The sequence below is a fragment of the Ochotona curzoniae genome, unplaced genomic scaffold, assembly GCF_017591425.1.
Source record: "Ochotona curzoniae isolate NIBS_2020 unplaced genomic scaffold, NIBS_Ocur_1.0 contig_66, whole genome shotgun sequence".
Taxonomy (NCBI): Eukaryota; Metazoa; Chordata; class Mammalia; order Lagomorpha; family Ochotonidae; genus Ochotona; species Ochotona curzoniae.
In genome coordinates this window covers 28,032,625-28,053,899 of record NW_024466512.1, presented here as the reverse complement: position 1 = coordinate 28,053,899, position 21,275 = coordinate 28,032,625, and the positions used below count along the sequence as shown (strand labels likewise).

The following is a 21,275-nucleotide window of genomic DNA, read 5'->3' as shown; positions in this document are numbered from 1 at the left end:
TGTGTTGTGGTCTTAGACAGCTAGTTCGGGGGCGAGCTTGAAAGCCACACATCCCCACCAATTTGGTCCTTTCTGCCCACCTGTGATACTCACCTATCACCACCCAGAACCTGAGAGGGTGAGGTACTGCATTGTTGCATAACCACTCCATTTGCAAGCCCCCATGATAGGGAGGGGCTTGCTCTCTTGGTTGTGTGCTTCTGTCACTCTGGCACTCTGACTATTGACCTCCCCAGTACCTGCTTGTTCTCTGACTTCCTGACACAGACTCCAAGGACAGGTAGCCCCTGAACATGGCCATTGTATGTCTGTATTCCTCACCCTCTGTTCGCTGATTCGACAAGTCAGTGAAGATGCAAATGTCAAAATGCTTTGTAATTCTAATCTGTGTACTTTTAAGAGTTCCAGGAGAGGTGAGGCCTAAGAGTAATGGAATGTGGACAGAGGAACCAGAAAAAGGTTAACATTTGCAGCTTTATAAGTGTGTCCAGGTTGTTCACTGTGTGTCTCTAAGGATAATTTATATTGTTGGAGAAGCTGGGACACAGATCTTCAGCTTAATGCATAGATTTCACAGTAATGACCATTTGTTCCTCACAGGGTTTCACTCAGACTGGATTGCCACATGAACTTGTCATTTGCTTACTTCTAGTGGGGTCTGTCATCACCAATTTCATTGGTTAATAAAGACTCCTTAATACATCCTAGATTTGTCTGGTGTGCTCTCTCTTGTACCCCACAACAGTTTACAGTGCCCATTCTTCAAACTCTAGGAAAGCCCTTCTGCTTAGACATCTCAACTCAAGATATTATCTCTTGTCCATCATGTGACATGAGGCTCTTATTCAGCTTGGAAAGCTGGCTAGACAACTGTAAAATGAGGAACAGCAGTGACTTCCCTGAACAGCTTAACAGCTCCCAGCACTGGGGAGGAACTGTGCTGCTGTGCCAGCCAGCCCTGTGAGTGCCAAGAATGGTGCCAATGCTGTGAAGTATGCCAGTGCTCTGAGTGCCCAGAATGGCTTGCCTGGTTTGCCACAGACAAACCCAGGCTCCTAGCACTGTTTGATGACAGGCACTAGAGCAGCAGAGGGAGAGTGTGTGTTTACATAGCCAGCCTCCATGGCAACAGGCAAATCAACCAGCAGGACATTCCTTAAAGGTATGAGAGGAATCCTCAGCCCCACCCTGCACTTCCAGGTGAGAGAAGCAAGAGCAGTGAGCAAATCCTAAAAGGCTAAATCTTATTTAGAAAAGCCAAGAAGAAAATCTGGGGCCAGATTTTGGACCAATATGCAATTTCCAAATGGGTTTTAAATTCCTTGTTCTAAAATGTACAAGCAATTAGTCTAAGGTCTGTATATGGTTAAGTGGGTACTCCAAGGCAAGAGACACTGGTTCCCAGCTAATGAGAACGCAGGCTGTTTTGAGAACAAAAGTCTAGGAGATGGCAGGACCTTGTCATCATGCACTGTTCATGACAGAGCTAGCTCAAGGTTCAGGGCAAGAGAGGAAGCAACTCTAGGCTACAATCTGCAGGACTGCAGAGAACTAATCTCTCATTTGAAACAGTTTTCCCAAATACTCTTCCATTTTGTTCATTCCTTCAGGTAAGACAGCGATAGTTTTAGTTGAAAAAATGTTCCTAAAAAGAGAATACAGTTAATGACTAGGAGCCAATCCCTCAGACCAGTTTTTTCAGGAAAGCATCTTGAAGCAGGACGTTGAACGATAGAGCCCCAGGAATAAAAGAATTGGCAGAGGGTGCAGGATGTGCCTCACAGGACAGGCTGGAATGAGTACTTTGGTAGAACCCTGGGCTACAAGGACAATGAGTGCCTGGGAAACATCAGAAGAAGGAAGATGAGGAAGGCAAAGATCTAAATGATAATAAAGAACAGCTTCACATTTTGTTTAGAATTTACATCTTCTTATTGGTCCTAAAAATTTTCTCATCATCATCATTCCATACCAGATGCTTGTTGGGGTGTATCCTCAGCGAACACCATATCACCAAGGACATCATGTCATGGTGAGATGCATCAAACCCTACCCTTGACAAGAACCCTCTTACAATAGGATGCTTTGTGTCTGTGCCCTCAAGAATTAGAGAAGCAGCCAGGCTCAGATGGATTGTACATCAATGCTATCTCCAGAAATGCATGCAAACATCTTAAGGGAGAGCCAGGGCAAGCCTTCAGGCTCAGAATTTGTCCTGTCCTCATCACAACTGTCATCTGAGGGCCCCACAGTGTCTTTAATTGTGTGTTTCACACTGCATGGTCTCCAAGTTTTTTCTCTGCACCCCAATTCCTCCATTCAGTCTGAACACAACAAACTTGAAGAATACATCCAAAACTTAAATTAGATCATACTCAGACTTCTGCAGTGGAACCTTACTCTACCACAAATGCAGTCCAAAACCCACACCATGGCCCACAAAGCTGTACACATAGTGGTTTTGCTGACCTCACCTCTTTCACCCACTCTGTTCTCTCACATTCACTGTGCTCCAATCGGGCTGCTTTCCCAATACTTCAAGTACATTTCTGCCCCAGGGCTTCTGCACTGACTCTTGTCTCGGCCATACTCCTTACCCCATGGACAGTTGCATGACTTGTTCCTCTGCTTTATTTAGGTTGGCTCAACTGTCACTTGATCATTATGTCATATTTAACTGGAGCTCCTTGCAGCCCCTACCCTGGACCACTCTCAATTCTTTTACTTTGTTTTATCTTCATGGGATGTAACAGTTTCCTCTTTAACTCATAACACTTCACAATATTTGAAGTATATTTGCTTATCTTCTGCCTTTCCTTCAAGTACAGGGATTTTCAAAAAGTTAATGGAAATCATTTTTCATGTCAGAAAGAATACCTCCCTTTGATTCACTTCCCAAATGCTTACAATTTCCAGAGATAGAACAGGCCAAATGTAATCTAGGGCTTGCAATAATTGAGGATCTACATTAACTGAATCATAGTTCTCCAATATAGAATGAGTTCTTATCCACCAGGCCAACTATTCACCTCATGCATTATCTTTTAATTGTTGTCTACAAATGCTTTGAAGCAGCCTTAGTTATAACCATCAGGATTTGGTTGACATGTGAGGAGTGTTACAAGGCCACCTTAGCAGGCTCTATTACCATGCTGAAATAGGGGAGGCACAAAGTAATGAAAGACTGAATCAGGCTACAAACTCTGGGCATGGTTTAATTTTAAAAAATTCCACAGCAGAGACAGTGAAAGGGGAACAAACTGCGATGTGGGAATAGACTGAATAAGATGCAAACAGAGAGAGGCTCTAGAAAGGTCTAAGGTTTTGACATTTTGGAACCTGTAGTCTGAACAATCCTATCCAACATGGTAGATACCAGTCAAAACTGGCTTCAGAACACTTGAAATGTGCTTTTGTTGGAATTAAGGGGTGTTCAAATATAAAACACATCCCATATCCTGAGAGTTACTAGGAAAACAATGCATAGAAAATATCTGTTTCTTAAAATTACTAATTACATGTGGAGATAACATTCTTACACATTGGGTTAGTTATATTATTATAATTAACTCATGTGTCCCTTTTATTTTTGTCAAAGTAAGTACCAGAGTATTTCTATATGCACTGGCACCCTCCAATGTATTTGTGTTGGAGAAAACTGCTCTAGAACAGCAAAACTGGTATCATTTGCAGAAATAGAAAAACTAGGAAGAGAAAGGGTTATCATCACATGGGAAGATACTATGAGGTTCTTCCATCCACTTCTCTAGAACTCTGACATCTGAGAAAGAAAACTGCCTTCTGAGAGTTGGAGTGGGAGAGAAATAATCACACAATGGTTCAAAGCTGAGAAAGGCAACATAACCTTCAAATGTGAGATGGTTTTCAGTCCAAATGAGTGGGACTAGAATCCACCAGAAGGTGTTCAAGTCATTTAAGGAAAAAGTGTATCTGACATTAGGGGTATGGGTCATCAATGGGACACAGAAACACATGACTTCATTGAGGGTAAATGTGCAGCACCTATTAAATCCCTGTTCTGGAACAGATATGTTTGCAGGTTCTCTTAGTCTGGCACCATGAAGCCAAAGACTCCCATGACTGAGATGACTATGGAATCTGCCATCCAAAATAAGTTATTCTTAACAGCAAAAATAGCATTGTGCTAGCACTAAACCATGACTGTCAAAAGCACATCAGAAAACATGCTCATCCCACTCCAGTTGTGCCATCCTAATTTACTGCTCTTATTGTAGTCTTCTGTTTATATCAAACATACGTGAACCAAGACATGCATTTTCATAACAGATTAACAAAATCCACTACTGGAATGCTTCTTCAAACTGATGCAGCCATCAAATATCAGGCTTAACATCTTATTAATTTAAGACCCTCTTATAAGATCCTCTTATGAATAATAGCATAGTCCTATCAAGAAGACAAGTGATTCTCATGTGACATGACTTCTGGGAAAATTCATGGCTCAGAAGTTACACATTACCTTCCACAAGACAATGAATTTCCATTAGGCAATAACAAGCAGGAGTTCTAGTTTTAAGTGTTACTCTCTTGTGACTTGGGTTGTCTGTTTTCATTAGTAACCGAAGACTGGCTTCTGAGTCTGTAGTCCAGATGGAGAATGGGTGACTTACTGAAGTCATTCTGTCCATGAAAACCCGTTCAGCAAGCCCCCCAACCTCACTTTGGGGACAAGCCCCAGTGTCACCCAGTGTACCAACATGACACTAGTCATTTGACACTGAAGAAACAGTAAAACAAGGAGTAGGTCTGGTAGGTTTGAAAGGTGAATGAGAAGAGGGATGGATTGGGATGGAAGATGAATAAAATGTGTGTGAATCGCAGATAAAAGAAATTATTTTTGGTTGTACCCAATATAGTTATAAACCAGAATTTTTTTTAAAAAGGTAGAAAGTGACTATGTACTGTTTACAAAGGAAGTAAACCTCCACACTGGTGGAGGTTCAATGTCTGCAGCCTCTTGGAACACCATATTCACTGCAGAAAAGTGCTGTGATTCATTGCAGCCAAGTCAGAAATCAGCTTAGAAGGGAGAAGGGGCATGGAATTAATATAATAATTCAACATAATTGTGCTTTAGCAATATGTTTCTTCATAACAAAATAAATAATAGTAAGAAACTATTTACAATAAGAAAGAGTTGAAAGCAGCTTACTTATTTTGGCCAATTGTCTCAAAATCTTTTACAACGATTCCAAGGGATGAGGCAAAGTCCAGTGGTACACCTCTCAAGTCAAACTCCAGGATCTGTTCACAAAAAGGTTAAGAAAACAAAAAGGCTGTCAGGAGGATCAGGCAATAAGACAAGACATACTGATGGCGTACATCAGATCATGATCATTACCAAAGACAATCTTGACTTACTCAAGTCTACAGTTAGAAAGAAATGATTCAAGTCTGAGCCCGCAGACAGCTGAGGAATTTAGAAAGGCAACATTGACTCGGACCTAGAGGACCTGCAGGCAGCTCCCAGCTTCCCTTTTTCTGGGTTCTGTGGCTTCAGACAGGCCACCAAACCCTTGCCTCTTAGATACCTGGGCTTGACACCTATCACAACTGCTGCCAAGAATAAAATTATGTGCATGTGAAATGCTTTCTTCAATGACTATCTGAATGTGATTAGCTACACCACTGTCAAATGAAGACAAGCAATTTGAGAATACATTTTTTAAACTGCATTCACTCCTTACTCTAAAGCCTATAGTCAGTTCTGCCTACAGAACTGTGTAAGGAACTGAGACTGTGACTGGAGTTACATACCCTGTCTCATTTTAGTGCAACAAATTGCTTGCCAACCAGTAACACCACTAATGCTTGTAATTGGTGAGGCAATAAATGAAGTGTACACATCAAATGATTGAAGTGATACTCCTCATAATGGCTTTGGAATGGGACAAAACATGTTTATATTACAGCACAGCTACCAAAGCCCAGTGCATTTGGGATTAGCATTTCATTCGAGTTTGGTTTCAGTTTTAAAACTACAATTAGAAAATTTACTTGTCGTATTCATTCATGATCAGAAAGCAAATCATGACAGGAGCAAAATGGGGGAAAAAAAATAATAAATAAAAAAAATAAAAATAAGGGCCCGGTGGCGTGGCCTAGCAGCTAAAGTCCTCACCTTGAACGCCCCCCGGGATCCCATATGGGCGCCGGTTCTAATCCCGGCAGCTTCACTTCCCATCCAGCTCCCTGCTTGTGGCCTGGGAAAGCAGTCGAGGACGACCCAACGCTTTGGGACCCTGCACCCACGTGGGAGACCCGGAGGAAGTTCCTGGATCCTGGCTTCAGATCGGCACAGCACCGGCCGTTGTGGCTCACTTGGGGAGTGAATCATCGGACGGAAGATCTTCCTCTCTGTCTCTCCTCCTCTCTGTATTTCTGACTTTGTAATAAAAAATAAATAAATCTTTAAAAAAAAAAAACGGGGATAGATGTCATCTTGCTGAAGGCATGCCAGCTACATGACATCACTTCTCTCAGACATCAGTCACATGGATTGAGTTCAGCTAGAGAGATGTGCTAGGAAGGTTTGAACCCTGAAGCAGTATATACACATAGCATGCATTTTCTCATTTCTTTGGTCTTGGAAGTCTGTATTGAGCACCAGGAGTCCACAGACACCACCCAGACGGGCTTCTTGCTTACATGGAGCTTGTCTCCAGTTGGCTGGTGATGTGGCACTGAAGTAGAGTTCCCTCTCAACCCACATGAGAACAGCAGGGTCTTTCAGAAAGCCACCCAGAAGCTTTCCATCTCGCCTCCCTCAGTGATGAGATACACTTTTATTTTACAGTCACATTGACATTAGTTGGAAGAGGAAGGACTTTGCAATGGGTGGAGGGGAAATCTTCCTGACTGATGACTCAGTGAAAATTACAAAACAGCATCACTGCAGTGATTTTGATCATCAACTCTTAAAAAAAAATTGGAGTAGGAAAATCCTACTCAGTAGGGAAAAAGAAATTTCTCACATATCCATGAAAATACTAAGCACGAAACACTTTAAAAACCTATAAAGTCAACAGTTGGTGTGGGATATCAAAATAAGTTATACTACATCTCTTCAGAATAATATACAGTTATCAAAAACACTTTAAATTGAATGATATGGCTATATGCTCAGGGTATAATAGTATGAAAGATAGCATAGAAAATTGTATTCATTATGTCAGCATATATTCACAGACATCCTATTTTATAAATATATTATTCAATAAACATCTACAGATACACATTCATGCAAAAGTAATTGCTTCTAGGTAGTGCGACCAAAGTTAATTTTTAAATTATTTCTTTTTTTTTTTTTTTTTTGAACGGACAAGACAGGCAGATCTTCCATTCACTAGTTCTCTCCCCAAATGCCCATAACAATTGATATTGTGGCATTCTGCAGTCAGGAGCCTAACATTCAATCCAGGTCCGTGTAGGTCCATCCCCACTATTAGAGCCTTCCCCTGCTGTTTGCCAGGATGAGTTAGCAGGAAGCTGGAATCAGGAGCAGAGATGACGCTCAAAACTGGGTACTCTGACGTGGCATGCAGGTGTCCCAAGCAGCATCTTAACTGATACACCAAATGTCCACCCAAAGCAAAGATTTAATGAGTATCTGGAGGTCTGAAAATTGCTGCATTACCTTTACATGACTTTTATGAACATTAACAACCCATAGATTTCATGATTTAGCTAGACATACTAAATATCACATGATACACTATTTATAGGCAGGCATCTTTTTAACCAGGGAACTTTCCTCCTCAGATTCTGAAGATGGCCTAATTCCACTCCTTGATCTGCAAATGTGCCCCAGATATGCAGCACAAGCAAACCAAGGCCACAGAGCAAGCTCATGGCTGCCCAGGCTGCCTACCACTCCCAGTCCAGTCTCCATTTCCTGCACCATTACCTTACAGGAGATGGTCCCTGGGTAACACAGAACTGCTCCACTCTCCAGCAGGCACAAAGAGAGATGGGGTGGGAGTCAAAATGGATTCTCCTTCCAAATGAGCCTAAGATAGTACAACCGGATATAGCTTACGCATTAAACAAAGTTGAATAAACAGTGAAGTTACCTCATTCCACACAGGGTTGAGTTCATTATCAATTTTCTTTGTTTTCTTTTTCTCATCTGCAAATAGAAAAATAAGAGCTCTCCATAAACTAGAAATAATTAAAAAGTATATATCAATTTTTATTCCTTCAAGAACATTACATGAGAGTCTCCAGTGTGTCCACATTCTCCCTTTGTCTGCCTAGGACAAGAGCCATCAAGTCAGTTTTCCAAATTTAGCCCAAAACCCTTTACCCATCCCCAGATCTACAAGAATACAAGAGATGGAAGATTCAAAAGCATAGAAAGGCTGTGATGTTCTTTCCCTCTCCCACCAATTCCTACAAATGGTTGCCAAGGGCCTTTGTGTTGCCAGCTTGCTGCAGGAAGAATTCAATGAACCTAATCTTTGAGGTGCTGGTTTGCCATTTTGCAGATGGAATACTGAGGGTCAAAGAGTTAGAAATGTGTCAGAGGATAAATGTAGCAGTGCATTTATGTTCCACTAAGAGAGCTTCAGCTCTGAAGCCCACCCTGAATCCCAGTGTGGCAAGACACTAACCCAGCTTAAAATTTCAGCTGAACTCCTTCTCAGAACCTCCAAGACAAGATAAGCAAATACTGTGTAGGCCTAGTGGAAAATGTGCCAAACCCTTTATTTCCAAGCCCACTTTTTATTCAGATCTAAGACCTTTTTTTTCTCAGTGTCTGAGCCTGGATGATGTTTCTACCAAGATGAGTAAACAGTAAATCCAACCGGTGCTCAAACAATTTTTGTATCAAAGTTCAAAATAGCAGTTACTCCCATAAATTCCTGAATCTTTAAAAAAAAAATCTTAGAGGTATAGATGAATATTTCCATCTCCTTTTCCCAGGAAAGAATATTGGCAAGTTAAGTAGCCCATTCAAAGCTACACACTCAGTAAGCAGCAGGGCAAGATTTGAACCCAGCAATCTCATATGGGTGGCCCACTGTGAAACACTCCTCAACCACTGCTTGCTTTGTACTGCTGTTGAACGTAGGAGGTAGTGTGTTCTGTCCAGCTGAATGTCACGTTGCTCTGGCTTTCAGCACACAGCTGGTTTGGGGACTAACCACTACATTCTTCTAAGACCTCAACATTGCAAGACCATGAGTCATAATCCTCACTCTGCTAAGCATTGTTTTTCCACTTGACTGGGCATCACAAAGCCGTACCAGCTATGGAAGCTTCAGCATGACTCTACTCATCAGCGTAAGCATGACTGATCAGTTGATGTGAGATGCTACAGAGACAGAGACACAGACACAGAATCAGAGCTCCCATCTGCCCATTAGCTCCCCCAAATGTCCCTAATGGCCAGAATTAAATCAGGTCAAAATTGGGAATCAGGAACTCAATCCAGGTTCCTTAGATGAGTGGCAGGGTTCAACATATTGAGCTGTTAACCACTGCCTCTCTGGGTGCAAAGTAGCAGGAAGCTGGAATCAAGAGAAGAACTTTGAATTCAAGTTCAGTCACTCTAATACGGAATGCAGATATCTTAATTCATGGTTTAACCACTAGATCAAACACCCACTCAATTGGTTAGTTCAGACAGTAGTTTTTCTATGAGGTCTACACAGCCCCTTTTGAATCTGATTCCCAGTTGTTTCGCTGTTGGTGTTTATTTGTTTATTCTAAAAGATATATATTTATTTATTTATTGGAAAGTCAGATTTACAGAGAAAAGGAGAGACAGAGACAAAGATCTTCTTTCCACTGATTCACTCCCCAAATGGCCACAAGGACCAGAGCTGAGCCAATTCAAAGCCAGAGTCAAGAGCTTCCTCTGGGTCTCCCATGCAGAGTGGTAAGTCAGCCATGGAGGAGAACCCTTATACCAGAGGCTCTGCACAGTCCCATAGACTAGGCAGCAGTGGGCTACTGAGCTATGTGGGAAGTTTACTATCAACTGTGCAGCCTTAAATATCAAGCTAAACTTCACTTGCTTGACATAAGTCCTTATGGGAGGAGGGCATTAGAAATCAGACTTAGTCAACTTTGAGTCCATAATCCAATGCGAAAAATTTCCCCCAAATTCTGCCAATGATACACATGCTCCTAAACATGTGATTTAGCTATGTGTTGAAGACAAAGATGGAGAGGGCAATGGAATCCAAGCAGAAGCCCACAGCAGGTGGAGACATTCAGGTGGAACACTGTGCAGCACTGGGCATGGGCTAGCAACGTCAGTGCCAAAGGCCCTGCTCTCTGGGGTGTGCTCCCTGTGGGCCAGGCACTGCTAAGTGCTTTGCAGGCACCTTTCCATTTAATCCTCACAGCAAGCACAGAGGCAGGTACTGTTATATTCCAGTTTATAGATAAACAGAAATCTCAGGGTGATTTGTAATGTGCCCAAGATCACAGAGCTACCAAAAAACCCTCTAACTAGGTCTCATCTGACCCCTGAGTCCACGCATTTTGACCACAGCACTCTCACACTCTCATCTTCCTAATAACACAAGAAGTCAGCATTCATCAGCTCCTGCTCTGGAGAAGCACAGCTCAATCCCTTCTAAGAAAGAGGCTCTGATTTTTATCAAAAATGCATATACACAGCATTTTATTGAAAACCTATTCTCACACATAAACATATCAGCCCCAACCCCGCGCCCCCCAAATCATTCTTTTCTTATTAGCAACCACAGAAACACATACTTATGCTACTCAATTATTGAAGACTACATTTAAAGTCAAACTGGCAGGTGTTAAACATGAGATGAAATTAGGAAACCCTCCCTCACCTCCACAGCCCCACCCCAGCTCCAACTTCTAGTTTTATTCAGATGCCTGATTTTTCCAAAGTTCTAGATTTAAAGTAACTGACTCCAATACAGAGCACTCCCTGGAGCATGACTCAAGGCATTCTTGGGGACATTTCCTGTTTTCTGATTAGCTATGCCTGTCTCTTGTTCTACCTGCTGAAGGTCACCACCTCAGTCATTAACCAGAGTGCCAGCCTCAGAACATGGTTTCCCAAGAACTGAGCAGCCCTGCTTGCCAAGCAGCCGCACCCTCTTGTACACAACCATTTCCTTTGTTGGTCACCTACCACAGTGTCAGATCCTTACTGGAAACACCCATGAGATGCCAGGTCCCCTTATGTGGGCTTGTAACAACCGCCAGCAGTCAGGTGCAGTGGGTAAGTTCATGTATCAATCTTGCTAGGCTCTGGGGTCCATTTGGTTGATCAGACACTAGTCTAAGTGATGCCATGAACAGATTTTTCAGACATGATTAATATTCACAGCCTGTTATTTTAGGTAGATGTACCCTCCATATTGTAGAGAGGGCCTCGTTCAAAGAATTAAAGGCCTGAAGAGCAAATACTGAAATTTCCAGAAGGTATTCTACCTCAAGACTATAGTTCAGGTAAGCCATGTTGGAGTGACCAGTCTGGACCTTACATATTTCCAACTCAAGACTGTAGCGTCAACCCCTAACCAAATTTGCAGCCTGCCAGAAATCTCACACTTGCCAATCCCCACCATCACAGGAGCCAATTCCTTAAAATCTCAATCTCTCCTGTTTTTCTGCCTCCCAAACACACACGTCCTTGACTTAGTCTTACCTTTTATGATTTTTCCCACTTCACCATAGCATGAAAACAAAAGGCACACAAAAATGCCACACTTCAATTCGGACCTATTTCCAGGCTGGAGACGTGTGTTTTAACACTCACTCTAGTGCTGGGCAGCAGCCTAGAGCTCTGGCTCCTGGTCAGCTGAGCAATCACGAGGGATAATAACCTCTACAGGTGAGATGGATCAGACGCATTTTTGACTTAGGTGTTTTCAACATCTTCTCATTTAGTCCTCCCAGCAAGACTGTAGATAAGCAAAGCAAGCCCAAATGATTGAGCAATCTGCCCAAGATCCCAGAGCTGGGAAGAAGCCACGAACAAAATCCTTATGATGGTTCAATCAGGACATACTCACCATCAGTCAAAAAGCATCTGTACATGCACACATTGCACTGGGATGTTTTCTTGAGAATCTGGTTAACGCTACCAATACCAGTGTGTGGAAGTAACAGCCCCTACATGGTAACACGTGTGGACCACCTCCAAAAGACCCAGAACCTTCCCTTTACAGGGAGCAGATCAGGTCAACACCTGAATCAGTGATTTGGTTCTCCATGACTTCAAGCTGTGTTCTTTGGCAGCCCTATGGCTGCACCGCCGAGCTCACAGTCCTCAGGTGTAACTGGACAAAGGCCAAGTGATCAACATTAAGCTTGGCCACAGGTCTGGTGGGACCCGAGCCTTAGGAGGGGCCCCACGTCCTGAACCTCTAGAGTTTAGGTCTTTCTAAAATGACCAGAAGTGGGGATGCTGTTGGCAAGGCTTTCCTAATTAACTCAGATCCTTGATAGTCAGTGTAGATCAACAAGCATTAAACCTTGACCGCCATCCAGAAGTCCTACTTTCCCTGCTCAGGGGATGAAGAAATGGCCAGTGCATGCAAACACAGCCATGATTTTTCTAAAGCCTTACAAATTTCCTGAAGCTTATCCTTTACCTACCTGCTATACCTCCTACATACTCTGAACATACCTGTTTCTAGTGCTTTTTGTGAACTCTGATTTATTCTTTCACAACCACCCTAAGGTCAGTTCTGTCATGATCATCCCTAGTGACAAAGGAGAAAACCAACACAGACACTCAAAAACTCATCAGAGGCTACAAAGGTGGAGCTGAAATCCAAACCTCAGCAATTTCTGAAGTTGGAAAATTAAGACCACAGTCACTCCTAGAAAGTTGGGACTCTATTTTATTAACACTGTTATCCCCCACCATTACTGCCCCAGCTCAGTGCCGACTACAGAGTAATTCCTCACTGATTTCAGTGCACTGGACATAATAAGTTCATGTAAAAATTACTGAGGTTGTTTGGCCAAATGAGAGAATGGAGGCAAAATACTCAGCACAAGGCCTGGTGCACCTCAAACACAAATCACACGGAACCTGTTAGGCTACTTCTTACTGGGGTAAGATCTTTCTTGGGGCTTACACCAGGGAACTCCCAAGTTGTGGAGCCCCATAGGAGGGTCCCAGTAACAGGATTGAATGTCCTTGTGGCTTGGCTCCAGACCCTGAGGGCTTCCAGGAGCAGCTCCTCCCTGACAGTGAGCTTGGCAGTACCAGGACCTAGCTTTCCTATGGATGGTTACCAGGGCACAAGAAGACACTCCTCTTCCACCAGAACTGGAGAGAATCCAAGGGCCATAGACTTGTAGCCCATCTGGTCGACCTTGCTAAAGGAAGTATTTTTGGTCTTTTGCTTCTCAACCCTGGCTGTTCCAATGCTCCAGAAAGATGTTGCCAAACAAGTTCTAGGATAAAGGCATTTTGGTACAGTAGCAATTGTGATACAAATCAAGACTGTTACGTGCCAGCTTGAAACTGTCACTGATATCACAAATAAATAGCAACCTCCAGGCCGAAAACTGCAGGCTGGGTTACTGCTCCCCTTTCTGTGCCCAGTGCCCCACTGGCCTTGGAAGATGTCCTTTCAGACACACAAGTTATTGAATCAACACCAGTTCCTACAGAGGAACTGTAAGGAAGCCAAGTCCATCTCAACAACTCCTGCAGGATCTGTTTTCTAAGAGCTGATCCTAGGGTGAGGGTGTCCAAGCCATGCCAACAACCATGGCTGCAGGTGCAAACGCCTAGGGAGACCAGACAGTAGCTTCTCTGGGCTGATTTTGTATGTCCAATCCATGCGGAACACTTTTTTTTTTTCTTTTTGAAAAGCAGGGAATTAGAGATCTCCCCTCAGCTGGTTCACTTCTCAAATGCCAGCCAACAGCCAGGGCTGACAAACTGAAGCCAAAATTTAGGAACTCAATCTGAATTTTCTACATGAATGGCAGGGACACAGCTTTCTTTCTTTCTATCTATCTATCTATCTATCTATCTATCTATCTATCTATCTATCACCTAGCCATCATCTATTACCTGCCAGGGTATGCTTTAGCGGGAAGCTGGAATCAGCAGCAGCGGCAGGATTCAAATCCAGGCACTCTGACATCAAATGCTGCGTCTTAACTGCATCATTTGAATGCTCAGGCCTATTCTGGGCATTAGAAAGACACCCACACATAATCCTTACAAGAGAGCTATTAGTATGCCCAATTTATGGATGAGCAAAACTTTAGTTCAGTGACTTTAACAGACTTGCCCAAGATCATAGAGCCAATCTACAGTCCCAGGCTTGCCTCATTTCGAAATCTGTGCTCTAACAGTTACTGCACTCTGAAGGTGTGGGTATACAGATGCTCTTACAGATCTCACCAGGGCTGTGGTCATGGGCCGCTTACTCCAACTCTGCAGCTACATTTCTCCACTCACGAACCTCAGGATCTAGGGGCAGGCATTGTTACAAAGTAGGATAAGCTACCCCTTAGGACACTTGCATCCCATATTGCAATGCTGGATCAATTCCCGGCTACTTTGTGATCCAGCTTCTTGCTACTATGTTTGGGAAACAGTAGATGATAGCTCAAGTGTCTGGGTCCTGCAACACCCATGTAAGAGACCCAGAGGAGTTCTTGGCTCTTTGCTTTAACTTCGCCTAGCCATGGCTACTATAAACATTTGGGGAATGAACCAACAGATGGAGAACCTCTATCTTTGTTTCCCTCTCTCTGTCACCCTGCCTTTAAATCAATCAATCTTTTTAAGACCTGGTATCTAATCCCCAGAACTAAGAGTTACCATATTTAGAGTTCATAATCTGTTAGGCACTCCCCCAAGGGCTTTGTAGATGGTTGATGGTTGATGATAATGATGATCCTTATTTTGAGATACAATAGGGTGAAGGCTTGGCGAGAGTCACTTGCTAGTGAGAAGCAAAGCCAGAATTTGAAGGCATACATTGTGGCTCTCAAGTCTCTTAACCTCTGTGGCTTCGAACATGTACATTTCTGAGACATAATTTTCTAGAGAATCAACAAAGACTGGTACCTGGCAAATTTATTCTGAGTTCTGCTAAGGAGGTAGGGCCTAGAAAGTCCCTCAATTGTTCTTTCAAATGAGGTTGAAAAAACACATCTGGCAGAGTTGCAAAAAAGATCAAACAAAACAGCACAAACGTTCTCAGGCCATGAGGCCCATTGCCAGGTGCTGGCTTAAAATCAGAATCATCGACTGCTTCCATGAGATAAGACTAGACCTCTGGCCTCTGTGTCTCTAAGAAATTGTATCAAGAAAAAACAAAATTCAGTAGTCATGCAAAAAACCTTGAACATAAAAGCAAAGTACTCAGTACTTGTGGTGGAGCAGGTTAGGCTGCTGCCGCAACACCAGCTTCTTACAGAGGAGCAGCGGTTTGAGCTGCAGCTGCTCTGCTTCTGCTTCTGCTTCTTCTTCTTCTTCTTTATAAAAGATTTATTTATTTTCATTGCAAAGTCAGATGCACAAAGAGGAGGAAAGAGAGGAAGATCTTCTGTCTGATGATTCACTCCCCAAGCAGTTGCAACGGCTGGAGCTGAGCCAATCCAAAGCCAGGATCCAGGAGCTCTTCCGGTTCTCCCACATGGGTGCAGGGTCCCAAGGCTTTGGGCCGTCCTCAACTGCTTTCCCAGGCCACAAGCAGGGAGCTGGATGGGAAGTGGGGCTGCCAGGATTAGAACCGGCGCCCATATGGAATCCCGGGGCTTTTAAGGCGAAGACTTTAATCGCTAAGCTATTGCAGCAGACCCAGCTGCTCTGCTTCTAATCCAGCTCCCTGCTGATGCATCTGGAAAGGCATCGGACAATACGTAGGGTCCCTGCTACCCACATGGGAGACCAGGGTGCAGTTCTAGTCTCCTAGCTTCACTCTGACCCACACCTGGATGTTGTGGCTATTTGGGGAATGAACCAGTTGTTCTGCCTTTTAAATCAATGAATAAGTAAATTAAAAAAAAAACACACACACAGCAAAATACCAATTCAAAATCTTATAATCAGACTCATTTCTTCTTAGGCAAAAAGCTTCCTGCTGAATTTACCCTCCCCTCATCCCCTAGCGTCCAACAATTATAAAAAATTGATTGATTTATTGAGAGGCTAAGAGAAACAGAGTTTGCCATCCCCTTGTTTACTCCCCAAATACTCACGATGGCCTGACCTGGGCTGGAAGCCAGGAGCTAGGAACTAAATCCAGATTCCCACATGGGTGACAGAAGTCCAGTTACTTGAGCTGTAACCAGTGCTTTCTGGGGTCTGCATTAGCAGGAGGCTGGAGTCCAGAAACCAAACCCATGAATTCTGATGCGGGATGAGAACATCTTAACAGGTGCCTTAGCCACTGCGCCAAATGCCTACCCCAGTCCTTCAACCATTACAAAGGCCTTTGACCTCTGGGCTCCTTAGCAAGGTTAACTGTTTGTTTACTGCAGATGTGAGGAAGATCTGGGAATCTAAAGTATCTGCAGGTTACTTGTCAGTTTAGCCTTGGACAGAGGGTACTATTAAAACAAGGGGGATATCAAGCACAAAGAAATTCACCATGCATACAGGGGTGGGAAAGTTCATGTGACTAAGAGTCCCAAGAAGCAGGTTCTACTCCTCCCCTGCCTCTTCCTCACTACACAGCTTTGATCTTCTTCAATCTCAAGTCTAACTACCCTCATCTGCAAAATGGGTGTGCATAGCTGCCTTTAATGCCACCTAGTGCTGTGAAGAACAAACAAGGTCAAGCCCATGAAAGGCTTTCTACACTGATAGGAGGCCCCTTATCTGAGGCATGTCACATTTGGGAAGCCATCACTACGTATCCAGAATCCTGGGGCAAACTGGAGGGCTTTTGGAACTCCAAACAAGGCCACTGAAGCCACAGGTGTCCATGCCACAGGCAACACTACCAAGGTCCTGACACTGAACTCCCTCAACTGTCTCCAGCAAGTAGGACGTAGTCAACCATGAGACATCTTGGTCCTGAGACCATACACATGGCCAAAGGGTGGGCCAAGGCAGAAGTGGCCGAGACCAAGAAATTAGCACCACTTGAGGGACAAATAGCGGTGCCCACAGAGGGCAAGCGTTTGTGTCCCAGCTCTGCCTGGAACCTACATTTAACCCATCTTACCCAAGATTCAGTTTCTTCAGCTCTAAAAGGACCTCTCCTCCCCCTTTCTCTTTCTCCTGTTTCTCTGATGAGAAAATAAACGAATACATTTAAACAGTACATGTCTGTAAAGCATTTTGCACTGTGTTTAACAGCTAGTAAGCACTCATCATCAAATTTAATCTGCAAACCTTGAACCTCCTTTCATGCTGTGTTCCTTCATCTGGATCTTTTGAAGCTTAGACTGTGAGAGCTGCATGTGAGCAGAGCCTGAGTTGGCTTCTTCTCCCCATATCCACAGAGCACAATGCTACCTGGCCAAGTGCACTCCCCATCAGCACTCACCGAATGCACTCACACTTTGAAGGAGGAAACAGGAGCAGAAGGAGGGGGACAGACAAGGAGTCTCGGGGCATAGAATTCAGACAGCAAGGAAGAGAATGCAAACACACAGTTCTTAAATTCCAGTAAAAAAATTTTTTCTTAAATCTTAAAAAAAAAAAACAGCTAGAATGGGACATGAAATAAAGCAGAGCCTCACCCTGCCAGGCACATTGGTGATTTTTAAGAGTTTATACAAAGTAAGTTAGGGGTTTAGCCTCCACTAGTAAAACAACTGGAACTTGCTTATCAGGGAAACTGATTCATGGCTAAGCTATGTCACCTCTGAGCCGCTGACTCACACAACCAGGCATTCATTATCCTGCAGCAAGTTCTGAGAAGGCTGGACTTTATTTTTCTCTAGCTCTTTTATTCTTGGTATACTCACTTCCTCTTTCCCACCCGCTATTCAGAGGGTGGGAGGAGGCAGGCAGTCCTTGGACTTGGTTGGATTGGCACAAGTGGCACATGGCTTCTTCACCCATTCTGATCCCAAGGGATACACAAGGAGAGGTAAGCCCACACTTGTCTCTGCTTCAATTCCCTCAAAGGGAAAATAAAGCTGACACTAATACCTACCTCAGAAAGGGCACTGAGGAGTAAGTAAAAAAAAAAAAGTAGATCCAGTGCGAGGCAGATAATAGAACAGGTGTGATGCACGTGTAAACACTAGACTGAGTGGGCATTTGGTATTGCTTGAGACACGTGTGTCCTTTTGGAGTCTCTGGTTTGTGTCCAGGTTACTCCACTTCCACTTCCAAGCCGGCTTCCTGCTAATGTGCAATACCTTTGTGGGAAACCCAAACTGAGTTCCTGGCTCCTGGCTTCAGCCTGACCCAGTCTTAACTGTAGGTATTTGGGGAGTAACTCAACAGATGGATGATCATGCTCTGTCCATTTCTGTGTGTGTGTATGCCTTTCAAATAAAATGAAAAATGAATGCCAAATTGACAAAAAGAAATGAATAAATGGTGGAGGTGCTATCAGAGAAAGACACCATTATCACCCAGGCCCAAATCTCCATGTAGCAACTAAGACCCACATACCAATTAAGGCATAAAGCACTTTTTAGGTGTGTTCAGTTGACTTATGCAACGGTGCTCCCAGTCAGGTATCATTATCCTCTCTATTTTACAGATGAAACCACCGAGGGGCAGAGATGCTGGCAACATGTTAGAGCCACACAGTACTGTCACTGTCAGTGCTATCCATGTGGTTGTCAGGACCTACATGTGGTTATGTATACTTAAAGTTAATATTGACATGTTGGGGTTGGCACAGTAGCATAATGGGTTAAGTCTCTATCTGCAGTGCCAGCATCCCAGCTCGAGTCTCAGTTGCTCCACTTTTAATACAGCTCCTGCTAATGGCCTGGCAAAGCAGCAATGGAGAGCCCAACTGCTTGGTCCTATGTACCCTCATGGGAGAGTCAGAAAGAAACTCCTGGCTCCTGGTCTCAGACCAGTCCTTCTCCAGCCATTAAAGCCATTTGAGCAGCAAGCCAGTGGATAAAAGGTCTAGGTCAGTCTCTCTCTCTCTCTCTCTCTCTCTCTCTCTCTCTCTGTAAGTCTGTATTTCAAATATAAATAAGATCTTAAAAATTTCATATTGACATTTCAACCCCTCAGTCAGAGCACATTTGCACAAGTGAGTCCCTTACTGCAAAGGGTAGATCTTAACAGTTTCACCATCATAGAAAGTTCTATTGAACAATATTGCTCGAAATACTCTAGAATCCAGTAGGCAGGCAAATAAATAACTGCCAAAGAAAGTAAAAAAAAAAAAAAAAAAAAAAAAAAAAAAAAAAGCAAAACTGGTAAAAATGGTCTGTTTTGTTTTTTCTTTAAAGAATGTTTATTTTTTTTGGGCCCGGCGCGGTGGCGCAAGTGGTTAAAGGTCCTCGCCTTGCACGCCCGGGATCCCATATGGGCGCCGGTTCTAATCCCGGCAGCCCCGCTTCCCTTCCAGCTCCCTGCCTGTGGCCTGGGAAAGCAGTCGAGGACAGCCCAAAGCTTTGGGACCCTGCACCCGCGTGGGAGACCCGGAAGAGGCTCCTGGCTTCGGATCGGCATAGTATCGGCCGTTGCGCTCACTTGGGGAGTGAATCATCGGACGGAAGATCTTCCTCTCTGTCTCTCCTCTCTGTATATCCGCCTTTCCAATGAAAAAATAATAAAAATAAATCTTTAAAAAAAAAAAAAGAATGTTTATTTTTACTCATTTAAAGGCAGAATCACAGGAAAGAGAGACAGACAGACAGGGACAAAGATCTTCCATCTGCTGGTTCACTTCCCCAAATAGCTGCAGTGGCTCTGCCAGGCTGCAAGTAGAAGCCTGAAGCTCCTGCTGGGTCACCTCTGTGGGTAGAGGGGCCCAAGCACTTGGGACATCTTTTGTTGTTTTTCCAAATGTATTAACAGGGAGCTGGATTGGAAGTAGAGCAGCCAGGTCTCAAATAAGTGCCAATAATGGATGCTGGTGTCACAGGTAGTGACTTCATCCGCTATTCCACAATGTTTTTATTTTAATCAGACTGATTTGTTTGGGCAAAATGTAAACTAAATATGGACGATTCCTTTCATTATCTGAAAGGCAAGTTTACCCATGTTGTTAACAGTTATCACTTGATTTGCGAACTTTATTTCTTCCATAATCAGTCCACTAATTTCTCTTTGCAATGCTCACAGAGACAGATTCCCAGAGGTGGAGTGAGAATAAGCAGGCACCTGAAATGCTCATGCATCATCTCATTTGCTTCTTAAACATTCAGACAGAGATCTCATTCCCACTTCACAGCTGGAGAAACTGAAATTCAGAGATTTCCTGCCATTAAAAGACTGAAACCTCATGTTGAGTTTAAAGGGAGGCTGGGACTCCCCTACCTTCCAACTTCCTTTGATACAGCTTCATGGATTTTTGGAAGCCTGAGGAAACCTTGACATTTCTAAAAATCAAGATCAGTCATATAGTTTTGATATAGAAAAGCAGGTAGCAAGTGAGGCCAGGAGTTGAGAATGGCCAACATCACCCAAATGCCATTACCTTTCATGCAAATTCAACATGGCTGAATGCTTAGCATACCCACTCCTCCTCAGGCAGCTAAGCCTCACTTGCCAGCATGCACCAGATATTGCAACACATTCCTGGAATTTACCACATACACTATAGCTCAATCCCAAACCCTGTCTCCTTTGAACATCACTCATGCCCTGCCCAGTGTAACACCCCTTCCCTTCTCCTTTATGAGATCTTGTGGATTTACATCTGATTGTGTATTACTATCTTTCAATATTCTGCTTCCCTACTGACTGCTATTCACATCTTCCAATACACAGGAAACAAACACCTGGACCATTCAAGCCAGTAGTTTCCCCAAGGCCAGTTGAGGGTCCTACAATCATTTCTGGGTATAGACATCTAGTCTTGTTTATTCCTATTTATCCCTCTGGCCTGGGAGACTCTGACCTGAAAGAATGAAAAGAAAAGTCAAAATCAGTCATTCAGTAACTTATTGACCTGCTATCTTCCAGCCATTGAGCTAGGTGCTAAGGAGAAGGAAATAGTCCCTGCCTTCATACTGCTTTCTGTCTGATAGAGGAAGCAGATAGAAATCCAGTAAGTCGGAAGACATATAGTTACACATTCCAGTAGGAGCCACAAAGGAGTATAGGATGTTAGGACAGGGAATTCCAGGGGAGTCTGACTAATGGTTACTTGATCTCC

General features: G+C 43.5%; 1 protein-coding gene across 2 annotated transcripts in view; it reads right to left on the bottom strand.

Annotated features, from left to right (window-relative positions):
* The window catches only part of MYOF (myoferlin), a 148,660-nt gene that overhangs the window by 116,370 nt on the left and 11,015 nt on the right, over positions 1 to 21,275 (bottom strand). For both annotated transcript variants that reach the window (XM_040992448.1, XM_040992449.1), the window contains exons 2-3: positions 8,115 to 8,170; positions 5,195 to 5,286 (exon numbers count right to left, since the gene is read on the bottom strand). In XM_040992448.1, the coding sequence (XP_040848382.1) occupies positions 5,195 to 5,286; positions 8,115 to 8,170 (148 nt within the window). The remainder of the gene's footprint in view (positions 1 to 5,194; positions 5,287 to 8,114; positions 8,171 to 21,275) is intronic.